The sequence below is a fragment of the Ixodes scapularis genome, unplaced genomic scaffold, assembly GCF_016920785.2.
Source record: "Ixodes scapularis isolate PalLabHiFi unplaced genomic scaffold, ASM1692078v2 PGA_scaffold2__306_contigs__length_199485367, whole genome shotgun sequence".
Taxonomy (NCBI): domain Eukaryota; kingdom Metazoa; phylum Arthropoda; class Arachnida; order Ixodida; family Ixodidae; genus Ixodes; species Ixodes scapularis.
This window is the reverse complement of record NW_024609857.1, coordinates 49,657,616-49,680,698: the sequence shown is the minus strand read 5'-3', so window position 1 is coordinate 49,680,698 and position 23,083 is coordinate 49,657,616. Positions and strand designations below refer to the sequence as shown.

Here is a 23,083-nt window from a genome sequence, read left to right as displayed (position 1 = left end):
CCAGATGTACTTTTTCTTTACCAGTGGGTAAGAGGGAAGCGTTCTAGAAAAGAAGTCAACGTATGAGCTCTCACTGGAGGATTCCGGCTCTACTTTCTTCGACACGCTTTCGTCATCTGCTTTGAAGTGCAGAGAATCAGAGTCCGCACACTCAGATCCTCTTCCATACGGTCGTTGTTGCTGCGACGGTGACCAACGAACAAAACTCGTCGCTTTCTCAGTTTGGTGAGCGCTGGAGGATCACTAATTATTTCACGTTACTGCAAAATTAGAAATGTCATGCATGCGAGCCTTAATGGTGAAGCGAAATCCTTGCGGAAGGACAACCGGTGAGATTTATGCAGCTACTCGCATAGCAAAGCTTCATCACGGCAGTGCACAATGCTACATACTTTCAATTTGCCGCCCAACGGCCCAGCAAAAAAAAAAAAATGTTTGTTGACATGCGATATGCACCGGGCCTCAGTGTTTATAAAATATTGTTGATGTTTACATTATAACCTCCTTGGCTGTGAGTGAATCACTTAAAGGGGCCCTGCAATCATATGAGTCTATCTTTTTGTGGTTTCCACGTCTCTCGGGGTTTGGGCAAGCCAGCGGGCACGAAGAGACTAACTAAATATTAGAGCACCATATTTTAACCGGACGACGCGGAAGCCTCCTCCACCTACAAGGGAGACACGCGGTGCCGAAAGCGCGCGATATGTGACGTCTTTGGTCCTGGGCTTACTACTGGTCAGGGCCACTAAAAGCTTCTTTTTAGTCGAAATACAAAATACAGTCAAACCTCGATGTAACAAACTTCCATGCAACGAAACCCTCGATGTAACGAAGTACATAACTTTTTGTAACCGCAAGTGTATGCACGCCGTGTATTTTTGACCTCCATGTAACGAAGACCCGTTTGCCGACATTTCTATGTAACGAAGTTTCACGAACAATTCGGCACAAACTTTTGGGTCACAAAGGCGATTTTGGGAAGAACATGCGTTGAAACGGGCCCCCAATGAAGTGCAAAGGGTGAAACGGGTCGAATCTGGCGAGTGGGGTGTACACAACGGCCACTAGAGGACACTAGAGCCGCTGCCATTTCGTCCGTCGGCTTCGTTTGCGCTGTGTAGTTCGTTTTGAGGCCTAACTAAAAGTGTGCATTTCTCGTTGTCCTGGGCGATAAAGCCTTGAAGGCGATGAAGCCACCCCTAATAACGTCAACCTCGACGACTTTCTATTCGCCGACTCTGCTGTCATTGCGAAGGAGGAGGTGACAGACGAGGCGATAGCTAGCGATGTTCGTGGGAACTTGCGAGACGGGGACAACATCAAGCCTGAGGAGAAAGACACCTGCGATGTGCCCAGTAACCGTGAAGTGGTGGACGCGATCAATGTCTAGAGGCAGTTCGCAAGCACACAGCAAGACGAAGACACGATGCAGGCCGTCTGGCTATGCGAACATCGTGGGATGCCAATAATAATGCCAAAAATGTCCCAGAAAAAGGTGACGGACTAGTATCAACCGAAATAAAGGCGTCCTCGGTGAGTTTTGTGCACCCGAGAAACATTTGTGGAAACTTTCTTTATTGTTAGCCCTGAATTTCTATGTAGCAAAATTTCAATGTAACGAAGTAAATTCCGTATTTTACCGACTTCGTAACATCACGGTTTGACTGTATAAGTGGTGCAAACCGTTTCAATTATTTATAAAAGTAGTTTTTTTTCAGTATTTTAGATCAGAAAAGAAACAAATGCAGTTTATAAAGTATGGAAACAAGAAATGACCCGTCGCAGAAGAGCAGAGGAGGAGAGGAGGAAAGCCGTGATGTTTGCCTGGTGGCTGCCCAAATGGAAGATGGACTGCCAGACTTCAACTGTTTTAACTTTCACTTCATATGGCAGTGGAGTGTCGCTTCACAGATTTCGAAGTACTCTGCTTGGACACCCCTTAATGGCCTCACTTAAATCTATTGGTTGTATAACAAGTTCCCATTATCCAATATATTTTGAAAGAACCCTACAGAGGACTGTTATCTTTGAACGGCCACTTCTGCGAGCAAGTTTTGGTTAGGATGAACACAATGAACTGCGGCACTGGCTGTGCTGCTGCAACTGATGCTGTTAACGTTTACCGGGGCCAACAAAGCATGTAGCCAGTGTCTTGGGGAGGGGAGGTTCAACGCACAGGTGAGAAGATGCCCATGACCGCCTAGATCTTAAGAGCTCTCTCAAGGTCATGGCATGCCCACACTCTGCTAGCCGAGCCCCATAGTTTGGCAATTTTCTTGTCCTTCCTTTTTTTGACATAATTTGTGCATTTGTGAAGTGGCAAAGCCCACCAAGCCTGTGGCTGCCCCAGCTTTGTTCCTCTTTGTGCTTTGTGCGTTTTTCAGAAGGTTTGCCGGCTTATTGTCTCATTTGTCCTTTGGGGGCGCTCTTGTGTTGAGTCTTGATGGTAGGCACTCACACACTTCGGACATTCCCAGGTCATCATGTTGGAGGTGGTCTCAACTCAATTCTTTTTTTTTTTTTTATCTTTTCCGTAATTTGTGCACGCGTGGAGTCCGCCAATCCCAGAGTTTCCGCAGCTTTATTCCTCTTTGTTCTTCCTTCAAAAGGTTTGTCGGCTCGTTGCCTCGTAGTCAGGTGTGATCTCGAGTCTTGTCTTGACTGTCAACGCTCATGATCTTCAGACACTCTTGGGTCATCATGTCAGAGATGGCTTTGACTTCAAAGAAACGGAAAGCTATGGAAGGGAATATTAAACCAAGCCTACAATTCAGGAGCTCAGCCTGAAAATTTCCCTCTGAAATTTTATGGAAATGCTCAAGGCCTACTGAATGGAAATCAGGCCTGCTAGCATCAAAAACTGAATCCCAGAGCTGGAATTTTGTTTCCTTCAACCGAGGTTTGTGAAGAGGATAAGCACGCCACCATCCTATCCCTGGGGACACAAGCTATCGACACCAACAGACTCGGGATGATTTCGTTAACACCAAAGATGCAGTTACCTCAAAAAGTGTCTCCGACGAAACAGTTGTGCGAGAGTTGCAACCGATTGATCGGGACATTGCAGCATTTGATGATGCGAATGACGACGGCAATGAGGTTGCTCCCTCACCTTTGCCGATCCTGAAGACGACGGCATTGGGCCTAATAGCATTGTCGAAGTGGCTGGTGTATGTCAACAGAGCGAGCAACGTCCATGTAGATAATGTAGAAACTGAAAGCAATCGTGAAATTCCCCGGTCTCTGCTGAACGTTTCTTCACAGATACTGCTAGCTCTCTCTTAGAGTTGTGGTAGGTGTTTGGGTCGAACACGAAGTCACAGGAAAGAAAAGAAAAAAAAAACACCCTTGAATATAAAACGTACAACATGTACAGAAAAATTTCGTTAGTTCGACCTCGGTTAATTCAATCGTGTTCAAGAGACCCGGCGAGCGCCCATACATTTCTATGGGAAGAAACGTTTGATAGTTTGAACTCGGGAAGAATCCGCATCGAATGCGCACGGGCTCACATTGCAGGGCACCACGGCAGAAAAACCACCACTGTACGGCGAAACACGGGCCCTTTGCTGCAAAGCCTGCTCCTCTATGCCATTGAGATGAACCGTAGCGAATGACGCCAGCCAGCGCACAACCAATCTGGCGTGGAGTGGCGCGGAGAACATAAGCACGTGGTCGGGCGCAGACTCAGCGCGCGCTCAAAGCGCGAGTTCTCTTTTCCTTTTTTTTCTGTTGTTATTTTTCTCTGTCGCCAACGGTTTGACCGCCCGGCGCCAAAGTCAGCTCGTAAAGCTTTCTTGGAGCCCGCTCTCAAAGCGCTTTTCTATAGCATCATGCGCATGTGCGGTCCATCTTGCACGTCAGAAAGCGCCGGTTCTCTTTTCCTTTCTTTTTTGTTATTTTTCTCTGTCGCCGACGGTCTGGTTGCGCAGCATCACAGTTAGCTCGTAAAACTTACTTTTCTTTTTTGTAGTGCACAATTTTTCGGGGTTGTGACGTTTAGTTATGCTGTTCTCTGGAGCATGCTTTTAGACACGCGTTTTAACCGTGAGTATTGTGGGCAATAAAAGGAAGCTTAATTTTAAGCATTCTTCTGTCCTTTTTTTAATTCCATTATTCGGATAATTCGACCAAATTTCGAGGTCTCATCGAGGTCGAATTAACGAAAGTTTACTGGAGTACAATGGCAATGCAATTGTTAGATGTGGAAACCGCAGAATATGAGGCATTGGAGAGGTAGAAAGCTCTCCATAACATCTACAGAGGGAAGGATAGCACTCGGTGGGAAATGTTCTTACTTGTCGTCTTCCTCATTGTCTGAATGCACCTTTCGCACGAGCCCTAGCATTTTGCCATCCTGAAATTCAACTGTGCTAACTAAACTTGTGTTTCTACTGTCTTTTAAAGCCTCAGGACTCCCCTGTGCTGCACACGCTGGAGAGGCTGGCGGTGCACATTGACAATTTGCACCAAGTCCTTGGTCTGCGAGGTCTAGTTGCAGCAGAACCTTCATCTGAGAGGTCCAGTTACAGCAGCTCCTTCGTCCAAGAGGTCCTGTTACATCAGGTCCTTGGTTGGTGCGGTCTTTCGCACTCATGGTTTTCGCCTCCTCCGGGGCACGTGTCACTTGGCGGTTGCATCGCTCGTCGTCGGCTTCTCCCTTCGACTCGTCCAACCCTGTGGCTGAAGGTTCATCCCCAATCTTAAATGATGGCTAGCCTGGTCGAAGGAGTCACTGCTAAGGCGGCTTGGCAAATGTGTCCTAAAAATCTTCTCGCAAACCTCTCGTATCTCAACAGAAGCATTGGCCAGTACTGTTGCCATTGCTGCCCACGGCATTGTTGGTTCTGTATCGTCGACCAGTAATGCTAAATGCCAGCAAGCGACTGGACTCGTAGATACCCGGCTTCTCAAAGGCCGCCCACCGTCCCTTAGGCCTAGCGGACTCGCTCGGATTTCCGTTGCTGTTGCAGCTGGTAGTATTTCATTGAATGGTCGCAGTCGTGGCTCATCCCACTTCTGAATTGTGAAACGTGCAAGCTGCTGAATACGAGGTGTAAGAAAGGTAGAAAACTCTTCATAATATTAAGAAAGCAGAGGGTGGTACTTGACAAGGCAACCGGTCCAGGAGCGTCTGGACATTCTTACTCGTCGTCTCCCTGATTGTTTAACTCTCCCACTAACACTACTGAGAGGACTTGGGTACGCCCAAATGCACATCCTCTGCTACGCCCGAGTACACTTGTTTCACATTTTAAGCTCACTGCCTGCCACTCCCGAGGCAACTCGTGTAAAGCACAAAACTTGTAGGTTAAATTTTAGGCAACAAGTGAAGCGCATGTTTCTTTGACTGCTCCATCGCTTCGTCTCGGTAGCGCAGCCATGGCACGTGCGCCTGCCCTCTGAGGGCGAACACACTTATCAAATTTTGATAAATTCTGACTCTAATGAAAGCGATAACGATAAAGCATCTTATCTAAATGGCTTGTGGACGCAGAATGTCATGGATGCAATGGCTGAGCAGTCAAACCATCTCCAGCGTCCTGCACTTGCCACATTTACGTCGGCGGACTGACCCCGTATACATTAGTGGAAAGACGTGACAGCATGTGAATTCAATGTATTTCTAACTGTCTAATGCTATGGTGCATGCAAGAAAGGGCACCATTGCTGAGTTACTAGCACGAAACGTCCGCTGAAACAGCATGCGAGAAAAGCCCGGCAGGGGTGAGGAGCCGCTAGAAAAACATCTGGCAGTGAAAAGGTTAACAGTAGCACTCCTTTGACATGAATGCTAACCCAACGGTATCTCTTAACTCTGGAGTCTATTGGTACTTTGTATTTGACACAGGTGTTTGCACTTGACTGCTTGCAGGCATGCTTTAGAGCAGGGGTCTCAAACATGCGGCACATGACTGCCTGGGAAGTGGCCCGCAAGCATCCTGCGGCTGCGAGTCCCCATTCCCATGCCTTGAGCGCTACGTGGGCCACGAATAACAGTTTTATATCGCCAATTTATTTCCGCTCAAAAAGGAACTCTGCTCACATAACGTGTTCAAGCATTTTGCACTATTCTTCTTTTCTTTCGGACGGAGTAGTATTGCTTTGTCTAAATATTGGCTTCTCATTCTTTTCTTATATAAATCTACCGGAATGGCAATACCACTACTAAGCTACAAGTACGAGCTCTTTGCCCAAGGAGGCACCTTGGCTGCTCAAACTCTTGCTCATGAGGAGAAAGTGCCAAAGATAAAGCTTTGAGCTGGGGCTCCTACCTGTCAGACAGTACCTTTAAAAGTATATTTTCTAATAATGCACTGTAAAAATCGTCAGGGAAGCGAAATCTGCAGTATGAAGATATTTTTATATATGCTTGTTGATCGTAGAGAATTGTGCAACAGGGTAAGGATGTCATATTACACCTGAGACTGCGGTGGAAGAAATCAGAAGAACTTTCAGTAGAAGGAACAGAGACGTTCTCTGTGTCTGTTCCTTCTACTGAAAGTTCTTCCGATTTCTTCCACCGCAGTCTCAGGTGTAATACGACATGATTAGCTACCACCAGCTCGCCTGCACTCTCACCGTCTTTTCACTAAGGGTAAGGATGGTGTGCTTGCTCTCCTTCTATTTAAAACTGCGAGTACTGTGGTGTGATGGTGTTTTAAATCTTCTTACAACATCAGGTGTGGGCCCAAAAGTAGTCGTATATGCAAATGAAAGCTAAAGATGGCAAAACCACTTACAAAAAGCACAAGGCTCCTTGTCAAGAAAATTTCTAGGATGTTGCAGTTTGAGAGCCCTGCTTTGAAAGGCCACATCGTTTCATTTTTGTTCTTGAAAAAAACAATGCAGTTCTTTTCAGTATTACCTAAGAAGACCACACAAACTATTACGACCTGGTTCTGTCTAAATGTTTCTTAAACGGTTAGGCAAACTTTGCAACGTGCCAAGCTGCTCAAATCGGCTGAGTCTAGCGGGAGAATTGAAGCGCAACTAACAGTGCAGTCAAGGCTACGGTGTTGGCATAGCCAACATTGAGCTAAATGTCATCACAATTGCCCCCTTTTGTTTGTTTTCACTTCTCCAGGTAAATATAATAGGTGACGTCAGCAACGTTTCCTCTCAGTGCTCAGCGCTGTCCACATGATTGGCGTAACACGCTTGCGCAGTGCGCTTCTTAAGAGCTGTTCGACCGTCCAACTGTTACCACCATGTCCTGCGTCACAACCGCCATCGTCGTCTCACCGTTTGTGATTCTTGTCTCTTGGAGTTTCGTTCACACTACATGTGCATACTAATGCCACAATTATGCAAATGTCATTGAATGTCGTGGACACCAAAACATGGTGAAAAGTTGGGTGCAGACGACACTTGCGCCTGGCACACGCCCGCCCCAACGGTGGCCTGCCTCAATCTCGCCTGTCTTTGCGTAGGGGATCACGTGACATCTCATACCACATGACAGCCATGTTCTTGGCAGCCCAAAGCCAATGTTGCCAGACGGAGCCAAAGTTTTGGTTTTGATTTCTGCTCATGTTTAAGGTTAGACTTAAAGGGCAACTCCGCTTCATTTTTGATATTTAGAAAACTATGTAGCCCTCTTCAGTATCATATAGGAAGACCCCATGTCAAATATTACGATCTAATTCCGTTTATATATTTAATAAACTGGCCAGCAAACCTTCAAGCGAGCCAAATCGCCGAAATCTGCCAACTCTAGCGTGCGGCGCGAGGCGCAATCATCAGCGCAGTCAATGCCACGGAGTTGGAGCGGCCAACGTTGAACCACTACGTCAGAGACATGTGTACGTCATTCTCACGTTTTGCTTGTTTTTACTTCTCAGAGTAAAATTGAACAATGACGTCATGAGTTTCTCCTCCCGGTGTTGGCTGACCGGGCGCCCACGTGATCACCGTAACGCAGATGCGCTAGTTTGCGCTGCCCTGCACGCTTATCGGTCTGTTTCTCCGCTCCCCTTCTCCTCTTTCGTCTTCTCCCCTTCTCCCCTCTCCCCCGGGCCATCACCGTCCACGCCATGCAAAGCGACCTGCCCGCGTCCAATTAAAAAAAAAAAAAAAAAAAAAAGACTTGTTTGCGTTGCGTGTCCCGTTTCTCGCTCCCTCCCGAACGTCACAAGACCACGTGGTTCGACGTGACGTGCCATGACTCTGACGACCCGAGACCAATGTTGCTTGACGCAACCGAAGTTTCGGTTTCGGTATCTGCTGATGTTTAAATTAGGATTACACAAATAATATTCCACATTTCGCGAATCCGAAGACGTAGAGTTGTTTAGTAGTACTTTGTGAATGTGAGTCACATGGAAGCCTAAATTTTTCGGAATTGAGCGGAGTTGCCCTTTAATAATATATATCCCATTCTTCACGAAGCAAATGGCATAGTGCCTTTTACTAGTGCTTTTTAATGTGAAATCATTCATTATCCCAAAATTTTCGGAATTGAGCGTAGTTGCCCTCTAAAGAATAGACTCAGGAATGCCAAATCGAAGGTTGCCTCTACATACTACTACTACTTGCTTGATCCTAAAAACCATAAGGTGGTGCCACCTTTTATGTATGCCATTTGCTTAAAGGGCCAACTCCAGTCAAAAACGAAACAAAAATAAATGAATCTGTATCGCTTTAATGGCACAAAATATGATCACAGCCGACGAAATATTACGTCAGCTGTGATTTTAACGAAATATTACGTCAAAATGAAGCCGCATACTCCACTAAAACCGATTTTAAAGATGCGACCAGCTGCTCTTTAGCGGGCGACAAGCGGGTTGTCCTTTAGCCAAGGAACAATGGCGTAGCAGCCTTGTGACGTCTCGTCGCAGTGGAGCTGCGGTTGATTGGTTGTACCGCATACCGTAGCACCAGTATGACGTCACATCATCACATTGCAGCCGTACAGCTGATGATCAGTGTTGCCATACTTCTAGCAGATAGTTTCCGTTTTGCCATAGACACCTGAAACCAAACTTAGTGCTAAGATATCTATAAAACTACATACAATATGCAGAAAAAATAATTATACATATAAAATTCAGGGACACTGCCTTAGCTGAAAAGAGCTGCAATCCCAAATTAAAAAAATATTGACCAGAGTTGCCCCTTAAGGTCACTTAAGATGTGGTGCAGTGCAGTGTGTGTGTTTGATGAAAACAATCGCCAGAAGTGTGCAACAGTGCTAATCTGAATGTGGGATTTGGTCTGGTTTCATATAGATAACTACCCAATACTACACTTCAAAGCACCGGCTTTGTTGGCAGCTTTTTGGGCTGCGTGGGACAAACCCAAGGAAACAGACATCAGTCATTCAAGCTAGCCGTTCTCCACAATCAACAAGATTCTAGGGAGTTTGTTCAGAACCCTGATTCCCCTTATCCCTAAGGGATGGTGTCAGCTTATCAGACAACTGGTAATACACCCATCTTCTACTTTTTCAGTCCGTAATCATACCGAGGAGTGTCAAGACTGAAATGTGCCCTGCATTTACCCTGTGGCTGGTCCTGCCTGGATGCCTTCCCCTCCACATTTGCATCTGAGGAAGCTTGTCCGGTGACAGCTTTCTTTGGAGGTGCCGGTGTCCCAACAGCAGAATCTTCTGAACCAGGCTCCTTGCCTGGTTTCACGGCGGTCTGCATCTTTGCGGCCCTCTGTGCTTCCTGAAGAGCCCTGCGCTCTGCCCTAAGGTCTGCCTTGCTTTTGCCGCCAGCCTCTTTCTCTGCATGTGAGACGTAACCAGTTACATCATCCGGGATTTATAAAGAAAGCTGAAGAGTCTGCAAGCTACAATAAAAAGCCAACCAAGCACCCACCTAAAATCAGAGGACAGTTCGAGCAAAGCCAACATAAGGTGTGTAAGCCAAGCACATTGTTTACAAAAATCAATGCAATCGAAAAATGAACTTGCTTGACAAGATCAACAGTGTTTGATTAAGCAAGGTGACTGCATCACAATGAACAGTGCTAACAAAACTGATCTAGAAATTGGTGAATACAATAACAAGTAGTATAAATGCTCCTGAACTAACAGCTTTACAATGTGGGTCACTCTGTCCACGAGAACAGAAAAAAAACTACCCTAAAATCCCAAAAGATAGCCCACCTAACATCAAAAGCAAATCGGCTGGAAATATGGAGTGGGCTACCTTTCGGTGTACAATCAAGTTCTAAAGAATTGCTATGTTTAGATTGTGTCCCTTCCAAGCTTGCTATAGTGGCAAGGGGCAACAAAGCAAAAATTACTGTACTTCCCAGTCAGCAACATTCGCTTATATCCCACCATAGCGAACTATGGCAGGGCCGCATTTATGTTGAGGCCATCATTGGGCGCGTTAAGTCCGTGCTCCGGAGCGCGAGAGTTTGGCGCTCCTTTCACTAAACAGACAGAAGTGCCACCGGAGACTGACACTCGAGCGCGCTCTTTGTGCACCGAGAATTTTTCGGAGGTCGAGTGACTTCTTCGCGCTCCGTGACGTCATGTAAACAAACAAAATGGCTGCGCTCCTGTTGAGATTGTTGAGACGAAAGGCGTAGCCGGACCGCTGCCCCTTTTCAGTTGATTAGTGCTTAATCTAGCAGGTAAAAACAATTTTATTTGAAAGCCAAGACGACAATTAGCGTTCCGAAAAAGGTTTGTTCGTCATTCTCGCCTGAAAAAGTAATTCATCTATCAAACGGTAGCGTGCCGATAGCACAGCGACTGAAAAGTTGTCGAGCTGAGATATTCGGACCGCTCTGTCCCTTTTATAATGCTTAGCCCAGCGAATAAAGATACTTCGATTGGAAAGCCGAAACATCAGTGAGCGTCGAGGAAAAGGTTTGTTCATGCATACCACCTAAAAACGAATTGATGTGCAATCGAACGACGGTGTACCAGTATCGGCGTAGCTTCCGTCTCGCTGCGAGACGGAACCGACGGAACCAGGAAATGTGACAAATTTGAGGGTTTTCCTGCGTCGACGAGCGGGTTCAAGGATATTGTCTTTAATTTAAATCGGAGCAGCATGCATGGTCAATAAATAGATCAACCAAGGTAACCTTCTACATATGTGCACGAAGCAAGTCTTCAAACTTTTCAGGAATATTAAAACGTTTGTAGAAACTTCATAATGTTGCCGTCTCCTTTGCTTTAGATTCTGCCGCTCCACACGGGCCTAATTATTTATCTTCGAAATATTTTCGGCTTCTGCCACCCGTATCCACGGTCAGAAAGAGCTTGTGTGGGCCGTGGCCCATCGATAGTTTCTGGCCGTGTTCCAAAACTTACTCTATCTAACTCTAGGGTAAAAGTGGTTATCGAAGACCTACCCGCGTCCAGCGTTTCGCTATTTTTGTTGTCACGTGACATAAAACGCCAGGGTAACTCGGATCCATTCGAGTAGGTTTGGAACGCGGCCTCGGTGTGTCGCTCTCCTGTACGATATGCACCGTTTAGTTGCTGAGCTCTGAGTATGAAACTCGGAGCGTCGGAGTAGGAGTAAAGGAGCGCCGACTTAACGCGCCCATTGATCCCAACACTACTAGGAGTGGGCAATCTTTCGGTTTTTAAAGAAATATAGCAAATGAAGCCAAAAATAGGGGTGGGCTATCTTTCGGGGGTGGGGCATCTCTCGGGATTTTACGGTATGCCCTTTTATTAATAGGGCAGTTAACTGGGCACCCTGTGATGTGCATAATTTGAGGCACTGAAATTAAATTTTTGCATCAATATACCTACATTACAAGCAGTGCAAGTGTGAACAGTTTGGTCATCCTGGTTAAAGAAATGCCCCAAATTCGCTGACTGTAGTTGCCTTGTTCTACCCATTGGACGTGAAATGGCACTGAGAATGCTTAAATTAACTATTTTTTACCAGTTCGCAAAATGAATTCCTTTTTACTCCACAAAAACCTTAGTAGTACATAGGATTTCCTTAGCATATTGGTCTCCAAGAGTAACTGAAAACAAGGATTGTCCTGTATAATCACAGCAAACTTAGCCAAAAATTGATTGACTGCTGCCTCAGTGGCATCGAGGTACAATTTGCCTCGGATCAGATGTTTTGAGAGCGGGTTTGTCTGTGGAATGCGCTGTACACAAGATTTAATTGTGATTTTCTTAATTTGCGGCAGCTTGTACATGGAGCACTTGATTAAAGCAGGGAAGAAACCTCTGCTGAATGTTCAGCAACAAACAGGGGAACAGGTGAAACATTGGACCTTTGCTGGCTGTGGCAGACGCATGTGCCTTTGTTGCATCAACCTGCACACAGCGCTTCCTCTTGAATCCCCTACCTGCCATGCGTTACTTAAAAAAATAAAAATAATAATTTGTCTTTTTTCATAGGTATATGTCCTTATGTCACTGCTACAAAGAGGCAATTTGACCAGCGGACTACAACTGCAAGCTTGGTGTTTGAGCATTGCAGCCAACATATCATGATACCATGAAAATAGAGCATCCTTAGCTGGAAACAATAGGAATAAGATTTGGACAAGACGCAATGCGAGTTTGGACACTTAAAATTGTGGCAGTACTCTATAGTGCTTAACTCCCAAATACACTTTCACTGCACAGTTGCCAAGCTGCCAGAGTAATACCCTAAACCATGACTAAACCATGAAAGAACCGTAAGGTGGAATAGAGAATGCCTAAGCTTGTTTTGTCCGAGTTTCTGAATCAGACAAAACAGGCTTTCATGCTTTCGTAGAGCAGCTTTCATAGTATAGCTATTAATGTTCACCTAGAGTATATAAGAAGTTAGAGGCTTTACCTTCATTCTTCTGAGCAACCAACTGAGCAGCTTTTTGGGCTTCCTGAAAACCAAGATATGAGACACAAATAGGCTTGATGCACTTTGTAAAAGATCTTGTCCACATGCATAAGTGCATTTATAGTCGACGACAGGTTAAGAGTTCAGGGAAAGCTCCTCGCACCTCTTTTTCGCTGCAGCAGAGCGAATTCTAGAGAGAAGGCCACCTCCTCTCCAGCATTCCCTCTGCTAAAGGGGAAGGAGGTGAGGGGAGCTTCCCTTGAACCCTTAAACCTGCCAACTATAGTTGCCAGTGGCAACATGGTACTGCAAACAAATTACATCTTGATGCAATCTATTTTTTGATAATTGAAAACTAACATGAGAAATCAGTCAAGCAAATTCCTGGTGCAAACAGAGAGCTGCATTTAGAATTGCAAAATTCTGTTCACAAGGAATATTGCAAAATTGGGACACGAAAAATTAATAAAATAATAAACTTGTGAATGTATTGTTGCTTACAATGCTCGTCCTGATGAAGCTAATAAATGAAGTGCCATAACACTTACAATTAAAACAAAGAAATTTATACTGAGCTATATCTCAGAAAACCTCCTAGGTTGCAGCTACGAGCGCTACTTTCCCCAGGGGAACGAAAAATGTGACTTCAGGCTACTGAAACTCCAAGCAACATCATACTCACAAAAGCTGCCCTCCGTTCAGCCTTCAATTGTGCCTTTGTTTTTTCGACAGCGCTGTTCGCATCATTCCCAGTCTCTTGCTCCTTTGCTGCCGACTTTACCGTCGGCTCCGCTTGCATCGCCGAGGCCGCGTCTCCCTTCGACAATACTTCCGACACTTCCACCCGATTCATTGCCAACTTCTGAGACTCGCCGGTCGGCTTTGTCTGCTGCTGCTTCCTCCCATCTGTTGCACTTCCGGCCACGGCCTGGGGCCCGTTGCAGTCCTTATTTTTCTTGGAAGACTTCTTCGACGCATTCTCCACAGAAGCCTTCATGCTTGTGCCCTGCGTAGCACCACTTCCGCCGCCAAAAGAAACCCGATCGTCAAGCTCGACAACGCTCGTTCCGCATATGTCGATGACGAGCTCGGAGTCCCTCGATGACAGCGGGGTCTGCTCCCTCAGGCCGTGCACGACCTTCTCGCCCACCACTTGCCCGTTTTCGGGGTTTACGAGCGTGATGCTGATTGAGGTCTTATCCAACGATGCGAGGCTTTTGACGATTGCATCCGAGAGCGTCTCGAAGTGCAGCTGACTGTTGCCGAGGCTGCTGGAGGAACACTTTGCAGAGGAAGTGGCGGTGGCACTTTTCTGAGCCGACGAGAATGCCTGCGAAGTGTGCTTGTTGGAGTGTGGGCAGATTAGTTCCAGGCACGAGACGTCCTTTAGGTTCTTCAGACTGCAGCAACCCGCCTCGGCAACGCTCGTGCTCGGAGCAGACGCCTGGGATTCTGGTTGAGGGTCTGTTGGCGGGTTCTTCGGTTTTTTCTTCTTTTTCTTCTTGTTCTTTTTCTTTTTTGCGGAGACCTCGACCTGTGGTTCGGGATGTAACTTGCCTTGTTCAGAGGGTGTTACTTTAAGATCGGCTTTGGCACTCTGCAAACCACTATTAGTCTGGGGCTGGGTGCTCTCTTTCTTGTCGACGGCAGGGCATAGATTCTGCGCTTTGGAATCGACGGGGATGGGCTTATTTTTTCTTGTGTTCTGACTCTCCTTTGTGTGAGTAGATGCTCGTTTTTGGGGGGTTGGTTTCTTTTTATGGGCTGCTTCTTGTTGCTACAGAAAAATAGGGTCAAAAGAAAATCTCAGCATTACGATGAGACGCGAGCTTGCAGAAAAGAATGTCAATTTGATAAATGGAAAAATATGAAAACCACAGATGAGCAAGAAAAGAAAATAATTAGAATACAAAAGGCAAACATTCCTTGCCAGTTCATTAGTTGTGGAGGTAGTTCGTGCAATCAAAAAACAATTTTAGCAAAGTAAACATACAATGAAAACGGGGAACAAAGCATGCATAAGTAGACTAAGATGTTCCATGCTGTGCTTAATTTTTTGGGGGATGGGGAAGGAGACTTGATTATTTAAACGTACGGCATTTAAGACCTATCATAATTATTTTCTTACAAGGGTCCCTACGACATCAACAAAGATAGAAGATCAACATTCTGGCTCTTAGGGAATCATAAAGACCAATGGGAAAAAAATAATCACTCCCTATTTCTCGTTTCTGTTTTAAAGTGTAAAAACCAAATAGACATGCATAATGTAAAAATTCATTTAGAAGAGCATATACGAGATCCACTTATGTTTGGGACAAAAGGAGGGAGGGAGATTCACGTGAAAAAAAGACTACCTTCCCAGAGCCTCCACTATACTTTTTTTTTTTTTTTAACATTTAACATGCAGATTATATTTAATGCCAAATTTGTGATACATGTGAAGAATGTCTGCAACTACAGCTTCCCCAATTTCTTACACTATCTCAGTCTATAGGCAGTGGAACAGCTTGTAATAACTCTACTACTCTACTCTTCAGCCTGGGTCAAAGTTTCACAGAGAGAAAACGCTTATTCAATATATTATGAGATTACGGTAACAGTAGTTCTTCTTTCATCGTCTGGTTTATTGTTCACATAATGTGAGACAAAAAATGTGAACAGGAGAGAGTTAGTTGCCAAGCAAGATAGAAATCAATGGAAGTAGCAGCGGGAAGCGAACAAAGTAGAAAAGAAAGAGAGAGAGAGAAAAAAAAAAGAAGGTAATTCGTGCATCATACAAGGTCGTGCATTGAAGCATTTGCTCCGGAAGGCAACATGCAATGACGCCCTAAATTACCAATGACTCCATGGTTGCTGACCACTGACAGTGACTTCGAGGAGCACTGTCAAAGAAGCATCGCTTGATGACAACACCACACCGCACTCTCTGCTCAGTTTCTAGCAACATTCAGCATCGAAACAACACGTGCACCGAATCATACGCATAGTACTCGCGCAGGAGCACCATCCCGTTCACAAAAACCTACCTCACTTCGAATGCTAATTAATCTCATTTTTTTCCACGGTACATTGTGCATTTTAATTACGCAAAATAAGCAAAGATCAGAGGCTAACCCATGCTAACCATATGTTTTCCACGAAGTTGAACCGCCTGAGCAATGCTCGTTCTCAGTTGCGCAGCAACACTTGTACGCATATACTGACCGCTGTAAGGCATTCAAAGCACAAGAATAACTTTACCGGTCAATCCGACAGCACAGCATTTCGCGAAGTATGCTGCGAAACGCCTATTTCATTACAATGAGGTTCTTGGGTGACAGTGCCACATCTGAATGTGGAAGAGAGGGACCGTAGCAGCAATTGAAACCGCACTCTTAACATCATGCAGCGTGCAATATCCTCCAGTGGAACAGTTCGTTTCATTAACAGTGAAAAATAATTGATACTTACCGTTTTCCACGTAGAGCCAAGCAGTCAAGCGATACAAACTCTCACAAGGCACATAGCAGCCGCCATATTGATTGTGGTATTGGATTGCATTGGATTGTTTTGAAATTGTTCTTTGTTTTCATTAATTGTTTTAATATATAACTTTACCTGCATCGACTTTTGCGCTTAAAAATATTTATGTATCAAGTATTTTATTTAATGTATATACTTACTAGTCTAAGACTAAATTTAATGAAATGACGCCAGTAGACATAATGGATAGTGGCGGCAGAAGTCAACCTATCTGGCAACGATGACAAACATGTCGACGCGCTTAGGTTGGTTTGCGTCCATTTTATTCATCGTGGATTTTTTTTTTCCCAGATACTGTTAGCGCATCAGAATGATATTTATAAGGATTGGGTCTACAAAGTACAATAAACCCAGGTTCCTATAGCGATGTACCAGCGAACAATCGTAAGTAACACAATCGTAAGTAACTCTTTTCAATTCTATTCAGAGCCGGTCTTCAAGATTAGCAAAATCGTGGCAAGACTATCTAGTAGTGACTCTCCGACTTCTCAGATCGGGTTCCCTCTTAGATTAGTTCTCTCTCCTTGTGTAATACCCCTTGCGGCTACTCAAGAAAAATAAATGATAATGAGGATGACCTTAAGTTATGAAAATTTGTTTGCAGAGTCGCTCTTCAACTTCAATATTTTACAATAAATTATCTTTTAAAATAAAGTCGAACATGTTCATGCGGTTAATGTTATGAAAGGCGTCAACCCCAAGCACAGACTGAAACCAGGGGCGGATTTAGGAAGAAGGGAAAAAAATTGCTGCCCCCCCCCCCCCCCCCCCCCGCTTCCCCCCGACGCTTCCCCCCGACGTGCCTATGTGATAAAGAAAATTGTCAAACAATGCCTCGTTCTTAATCAAGTGGTGATTATTTGGTCGACAAACAAGAGTTTTGCGGCCGAAGCGGGACAGTGGATTCGGCCAATTTTTTTTCCTTATCAACGTCTTTGTTATTTCAATAAAAAAAAAAAAAAAAAAGAGGGAGAGAGATGAGTGGACAAGTTCACTGGACGCGAAATGTACGGGCAAAGGCCCAAGGCATATGCGGTGCTTCTTCGAAGTTAAGAACGTAAGATGTGAGGTTGGCGGCGCGGGGTTGTCCAAAGCGTCTCTCTACCCTGTACGGCAATGACAGTTGGGAGAATGGAGGAAACTTCAGGGAGCTGCTGAGCTTCAGAGTGAGATGTGGTGACCATGCCCTTGAAAAACATCTCTCCACAGTCACAGGGAGGAAAATTTTCACAAGCAAAACAACTAAAAATGCCCTTGTTGAATGTTGCGGAGACAAAGTTCTGTCCGTGATTCCTTTTGTGAAATCCGTCGTGTAAGATCTCAAGCAGTGTTTTGCCAGAAGAGGTGCTGGAGCCTGCCTCAACACATTTTTGCCTCGCCACATGAATGACAAGAAAGCTTAAGCAAAGCTCAGTATCCTGGCAGCGAAATACAGCATGCTCCTCGGATTGGGGGATGTAGCATTGCAAGCCATCCTCAGAGCCAGATTTTCACTGTGGGTGGCGAAATGGAGACGGGAACAAGAGAATCCATAGACGGCTGTGGAGACACTTCAAGAGTCGGAGCCAGAGCTGTATTCCAATATCAGGACTCTGCTCTGCGCTCTCGCCACACTGCCAGTTAGCCGAGTGGTCTAGCAGAGGGAATCATAGGAGAGTGCCTCCAAAACATCTCACCGTCGAAAGGGAGTGTCCACTGGACGTCTAATGGAGAGCAATGTTTGGATCACATGCTGAGAACGAGCTCACATTTATGGGCTGCTAAGACCGGCAATCTTGATGCAGAATGCACGTGGCAAAGAAAGTGTGGAAGCTTTTATTTTTACTTTTATGTAATTTTTTGTAAATCTCTTGAAAGCGGATTGCTCCCTAAAGAATGGAAACAAACGTATGTTGTACCAATTCATAAAAATGGTCCAAAATCAATTGTTGACGATTACAGGCCGATTTCCTTGAGCTGTATATCATGTAAGATATTTGAACATATTGTCTATAGTAGTATAATTAAGCACCTAGAAGATAATAACTTTTTTTGCCCTAACCAACACGGTTTTCGTAGAGGTGTCTCCTGCAGTACCCAATTAATTGAGCTCTATCATGATTTAGTTAGTGCGGCTGAAAACAGACTGCAAACGGATGCCATTTTTGTGGATTTCCGCAAAGCGTTCGATTCTGTTTCGCATCAATTGTTATTACACAAAATGAGTGCTTTAAATATCGACTGTAATGTGCTCCGGTGGATAAAAGACTACCTGAGTGGGAGGAAACAGTGCGTCGTCCTGGGGGGTAAAAGATCAGAATACGTAGATGTAACTTCGGGGGTACCTCAAGGGTCAGTGCTGGGACCACTTTTATTTTTAATCTACATTAATGATATAGCGTCTTCCATCTCTTCTAATATCAGATTATTCGCGGACGATTGTGTAATTTACAGAACAATAAGGAACGTTAACGATGTCTCTTCTTTGCAAGAGGATTTGAACCGGGTTAGTTTATGGTGCGGGACCTGGGAACTGGGGTTAAACACAAGCAAATGTTTTCATGTCGCTTTTAGTAAAAAGAAACATAATATTGATTCGGCTTATGCTATTGGTCGAGACTCGTTGCGGAAAGTGTCTGAAATTAAATATCTTGGTGTCATTCTTTCAGAAAACCTTTCGTTCAATCAGGACACAGATATGATCATGAAAAAGGCTGGCAGGGTTCTTAGCTTAGTCATCCGCAATCTTCGCTCTGCTCCACAAATCTTGAAAGAGACAGCGTATCGCTCACTAGTTAGACCACATCTAGAATATGCGAGTGCCGTATGGGACCCGCACCAAAAATATCTCATAGATAAGATAGAAGGCATTCAAAATCGCGCTGTGAGGTTTATTGTGAATAAGTATTCTCGAGCAGAGAGTGTGACACAAATGAAAGTTTGTATGGGTATCGAGCCTTTAGAAAAAAGACGTAAGAAAAATAGACTTAAACTTATTTACGCTATCAACAATGATTTAACTGGAATAGACAAGTCTAATTATCTAGAAATGCCTCACTATATATCGAGTAGGAGGGACCACGTAAAAAAAATACGCGAAATAAAATGTCGAACTAACTATATGATGTTTTCTTTTTTTCCGAGAACTATATCGGAATGGAATGAACTGCCGTCTGATATTGTATCAGCTAACAGTGACTCTTTTATTAGCCTTATTAATGCAATGTAAGTTTCTGTGTTAAGTACATCATTGGTTTTTTCGTAATATTGCTATTGTGTGCTGGTGTGAATCATGTTTATTGATGTTGTTGGAAATTGCTGATGTGTGCTGTTATGTGACTTTCCAATTTATAATGATATATGTGAATCATGTAACCCACTCCTCTGCTGTAATGCTTCGGCGCTGCAGAGAATAAATAAATAAATAAAGCTCGTCATCAGCACACACTCAGCAGTCGCACACACAGCTAAGCTGGCAGTGAGTACTCCCTATTGGCGACGTGAGCGATCGAAAGCGTTGCTGTGGTCGGCCCACCACAATTGGCCGAATGCTGACTATGACGTCAGCAAAGGATGTTTCATCGGCAGAAATAAGAGGAATGTAAGAACTTCAATTTTGACGGTGTTGGCAGTGTTGCTTTGAGAGCGCTATGATTTCAGGCTTCTACCATGCCCATTACAAACACCATGGAACTTGTTGTTCACAAGGTAATGACGTCACGAAAGGTAACCGAACGAAGGCGCCACCGAAACATCTCGCCGCTAATAGACAATTGCAAGCATGGCACACCACTGGTGCCCCGTGCGTGCAAGCATGTGCAGCGTGCGTGTGAACATAGCTCTGGCTAAATTTCTCTACTACAGTGGGTTGCAATGTCACCATGTTATGACAGACTCAACTCCAGCTGTATAAACAACTAATGACTAATCATAGTTTTGTTTAACCCGAGACTGGGGTATTTCGGAAAAGGGACGAGAAGAAAAGAGGCCACAAGGAGGCCACAAGGAGGCCTCTTTTCTTCTCGTCCCTTTTCTGAAATACCCCAGTCTCGGGTTAAACAAAACTATGGTTAACTTCCACCAGCTCGCCTGCACCCTTACAATTTTTTCACTATTAATGACTAATTCTTTTTTTTTTCTGCTATCTTGAATTTTGGAACTTCTTTAGTTCATCAACAGGTACAGGCGTCTTATACTAAATGCGCTGTGTTCATGTTGCGACCTTAAACGTGTCCTGCTGACTGTGTTTCAGATTTTGCGGCGGCTACTCAGCTCGGTTTGCACCTGCAGACGATGCCTCAACACTTCTCCAAAAGGTGCCAGGAGGGTCGTCGTGACAGGACTGGGCCTCGTCACCCCTCTGGGTGTGGGCACCAAGCCGGTGTGGGAGAACTTGCTTCAATCTCGATCCGGCATCATCCGGCTAGGCAAGGAATATGACGGGATCCCGTCGAAAATAGCCGGCCGCGTGCCCACAGACGCCTCCCAAAACCCCGCAGCCTTCTCCATCGACAGGTTTGCTTCTAAGTCCGACCTTAGAAGCATGACAGTGGCCACGGCGTACGCTCTTGCAGCGGCCGAAGAAGCTCTCGCAGATGCGTCGTGGCAACCGAAGACCGACGCCGAGTGCCAGTCAACCGGCGTCGCTGTTGGGAACGCAATGACTGATCTCGACTACATTGTCGACTCCGGCCTGCTCTTTAGGGACAAGGGTTACGCTAAGATGAGCCCATACTTCGTTCCCAAAATCCTGACCAACATGGCAGCAGGGCACATCAGCATCCGCCACAACTTGCGGGGACCTAACCACTCCGTCGCGACGGCGTGCACGACGGGCCTTCACGCCGTAGGGGACGCTTTCAACTTCATTCAGCGTGGGTATGCCGACGTCATGGTTTCTGGTGGGACGGAGTGCAGCGTCTCTCCCATCTGCCTCGCCGCCTTCTCGAGGATGCGGGCCCTGAGTACCGCCGAGGATGCCGCCACGGCGTCGAGGCCTTTCGACAGGCGTCGGGACGGCTTCGTCGTAGCTGAAGGAGCGGCCATCTTGGTCCTCGAAGAGTTGCGGCACGCGCTCGAGAGGGACGCCACTGTGTACGCCGAGATTCTGGGCTATGGGTTGTCAGGGGACGCCGTTCACATAACGGCATCGTCGTGCGAAGGAGAAGGAGGGCTCTCGTGTATGAGAGCCGCCCTGGCGGATGCAGGTATCGACGCCCGCGAAGTGAGCTATGTGAATGCCCACGCTACGTCGACGCCCTTGGGAGATGCCGCGGAGGCGTTGGCGATTCGTCGCTTGTTTGGCGACCGAAGTCAGGAAGTGGCAGTGTCTTCTACGAAAGGGGCTACGGGACACCTCCTAGGTGCTGCCGGAGCTGTCGAAACTGCTTTTACGGTGCTGGCTTGCCACGGGGGTGTGATTCCACCCTCTTTGAACCTCGAAGCACCCGACGAAAAAATGGATTTGAACTTCGTTGCTCTGAAGTCGAGAGTCTGGGAGACACCTGGGTCCAAGAGGAGAGTGGCACTCAAAAACTCGTTTGGGTTTGGTGGCACAAATGGCTCTCTAGTGATTGCAGAGTATAAAAATGATTAGGGAATACTAGGTAAAAAAAATATTGAGTGGTACTAGTATGACACCTGGAATGCACCTCCAACTAGTGATATTTAAAAACCACAGTGTCCCAGTGTGGCAATGAAATATGTTGCAAGGGCCACTTGCTACTGGTTGCCACAGTTGGTTGTAGAAGTGCATCTGTGAAGAAGACAAACGGCGGCTGCCAATGTTGCTGTCGTTGTGGCATCCAACCCATGGTTGCTAATATTTCTGTACACTGGCTGACTGCAGAGTGAGAATGCAGAACTGGTGTCTGCCAATCCACAGCCTTACACAGTTGTGACTGCACCAGCTGGAAATCGAGAGAGCAACATAAAGATTCGGTAGACACCGGTTGGAGACACATTTTAAGCAGCCAAGTATTAGGTAATGCAAAGAAATGACTGAAGTTTAAATATGGATCAAGTGAAATATGAATCAAGCATACAGGAAGAAATATTGAGGACTTCGATGAATTGCAATAAAGGGCCAAGTTCATGCACAGCACATTGTCCATCATGTTTGACATGTCTGAAAGCCCTAAATTTCAAATTGTACCATAAAAATCTGGTCACAATCCCACATACTTCCCATTCAACTCTGCCGTTTTGATGTGCATGAGTAACAAACAAGAAAAAAAAAACATTTCGTAGTGAAAAAGAAGAAAAAAAAAAAAAAAAAAACCTTGATGCTAGGGTCAAATGTCTTATTTTTTCTCTTCTCTCAAAGTTCTTTTTTTTTTTTTTGCTACGATTGTTTATTAGTTTGCTTGTGCAGTTCCCTTATGCGACTGCAGTTCAACCTCTTTATTCCTCAACTTGGTTGTTTTACTAGCGCACTCCTTTTTGAAGTATCATTTCAGTATGTTTGCATGTTGGCTTGCTTCGCAGTGCTTATCTGTAGATAATAAGTTGATACCTCTGTATTATTGAACTGATGTTTCACTCGGGTTTTGGTGAACACGTGAGGCTGCTAGCTCGCTAAAATTTCCTTCTCGCGCATGAAGTGAAACCTATGAATGCTTGTGTGCTCATGCACATTGGTTAGGGTTGGAAATTATGCTTGCACACTCTTCGCTTGTCCCCGAGGAAACATTTGCAAACTTTGAGTTTTGTCTGGTGCCGCATGCTGCATACCAAGGACATTCAGCACGCTGATGAAGATAACTTGCAGGCTTGCCTTTGGACTTGCTTACTATCATAATTAAAACTTTTGT

General features: G+C 45.3%; 2 protein-coding genes across 4 annotated transcripts in view; one reads left to right on the top strand and one right to left on the bottom strand.

Annotated features, from left to right (window-relative positions):
- Positions 1-16,301, bottom strand: part of LOC8037015 (translation initiation factor eIF-2B subunit delta) — a 62,479-nt gene extending 46,178 nt beyond the window's left edge. The window contains exons 1-5 of one of the 3 annotated variants that reach the window (XM_029989171.4): positions 16,221-16,301; positions 15,607-15,652; positions 13,450-14,544; positions 12,768-12,810; positions 9,506-9,733 (exon numbers count right to left, since the gene is read on the bottom strand). In XM_029989171.4, coding sequence (XP_029845031.2) covers positions 9,506-9,733; positions 12,768-12,810; positions 13,450-14,544; positions 15,607-15,618 — 1,378 coding nt within the window. In that variant the 5' untranslated portion in view covers positions 15,619-15,652; positions 16,221-16,301. Of the gene's footprint in view, positions 1-9,505; positions 9,734-12,767; positions 12,811-13,449; positions 14,545-15,606; positions 15,653-16,010; positions 16,199-16,220 lie in introns of those variants that run through there. The other 2 variants (XM_042291857.1, XM_040502990.2) reach the window with 2 other exon arrangements.
- Positions 16,302-16,501: 200 nt separating this feature from the next.
- On the top strand, positions 16,502-22,371 carry LOC8037014 (3-oxoacyl-[acyl-carrier-protein] synthase, mitochondrial). The gene is made up of 2 exons (XM_029989172.3): positions 16,502-16,676; positions 20,524-22,371. Exons 1-2 carry the CDS (start codon positions 16,659-16,661, stop codon positions 21,865-21,867), a joined length of 1,362 nt encoding a protein of 453 aa, XP_029845032.2. The 5' UTR covers positions 16,502-16,658; the 3' UTR covers positions 21,868-22,371.
- The last annotated feature ends 712 nt before the right edge of the window (positions 22,372-23,083 follow it).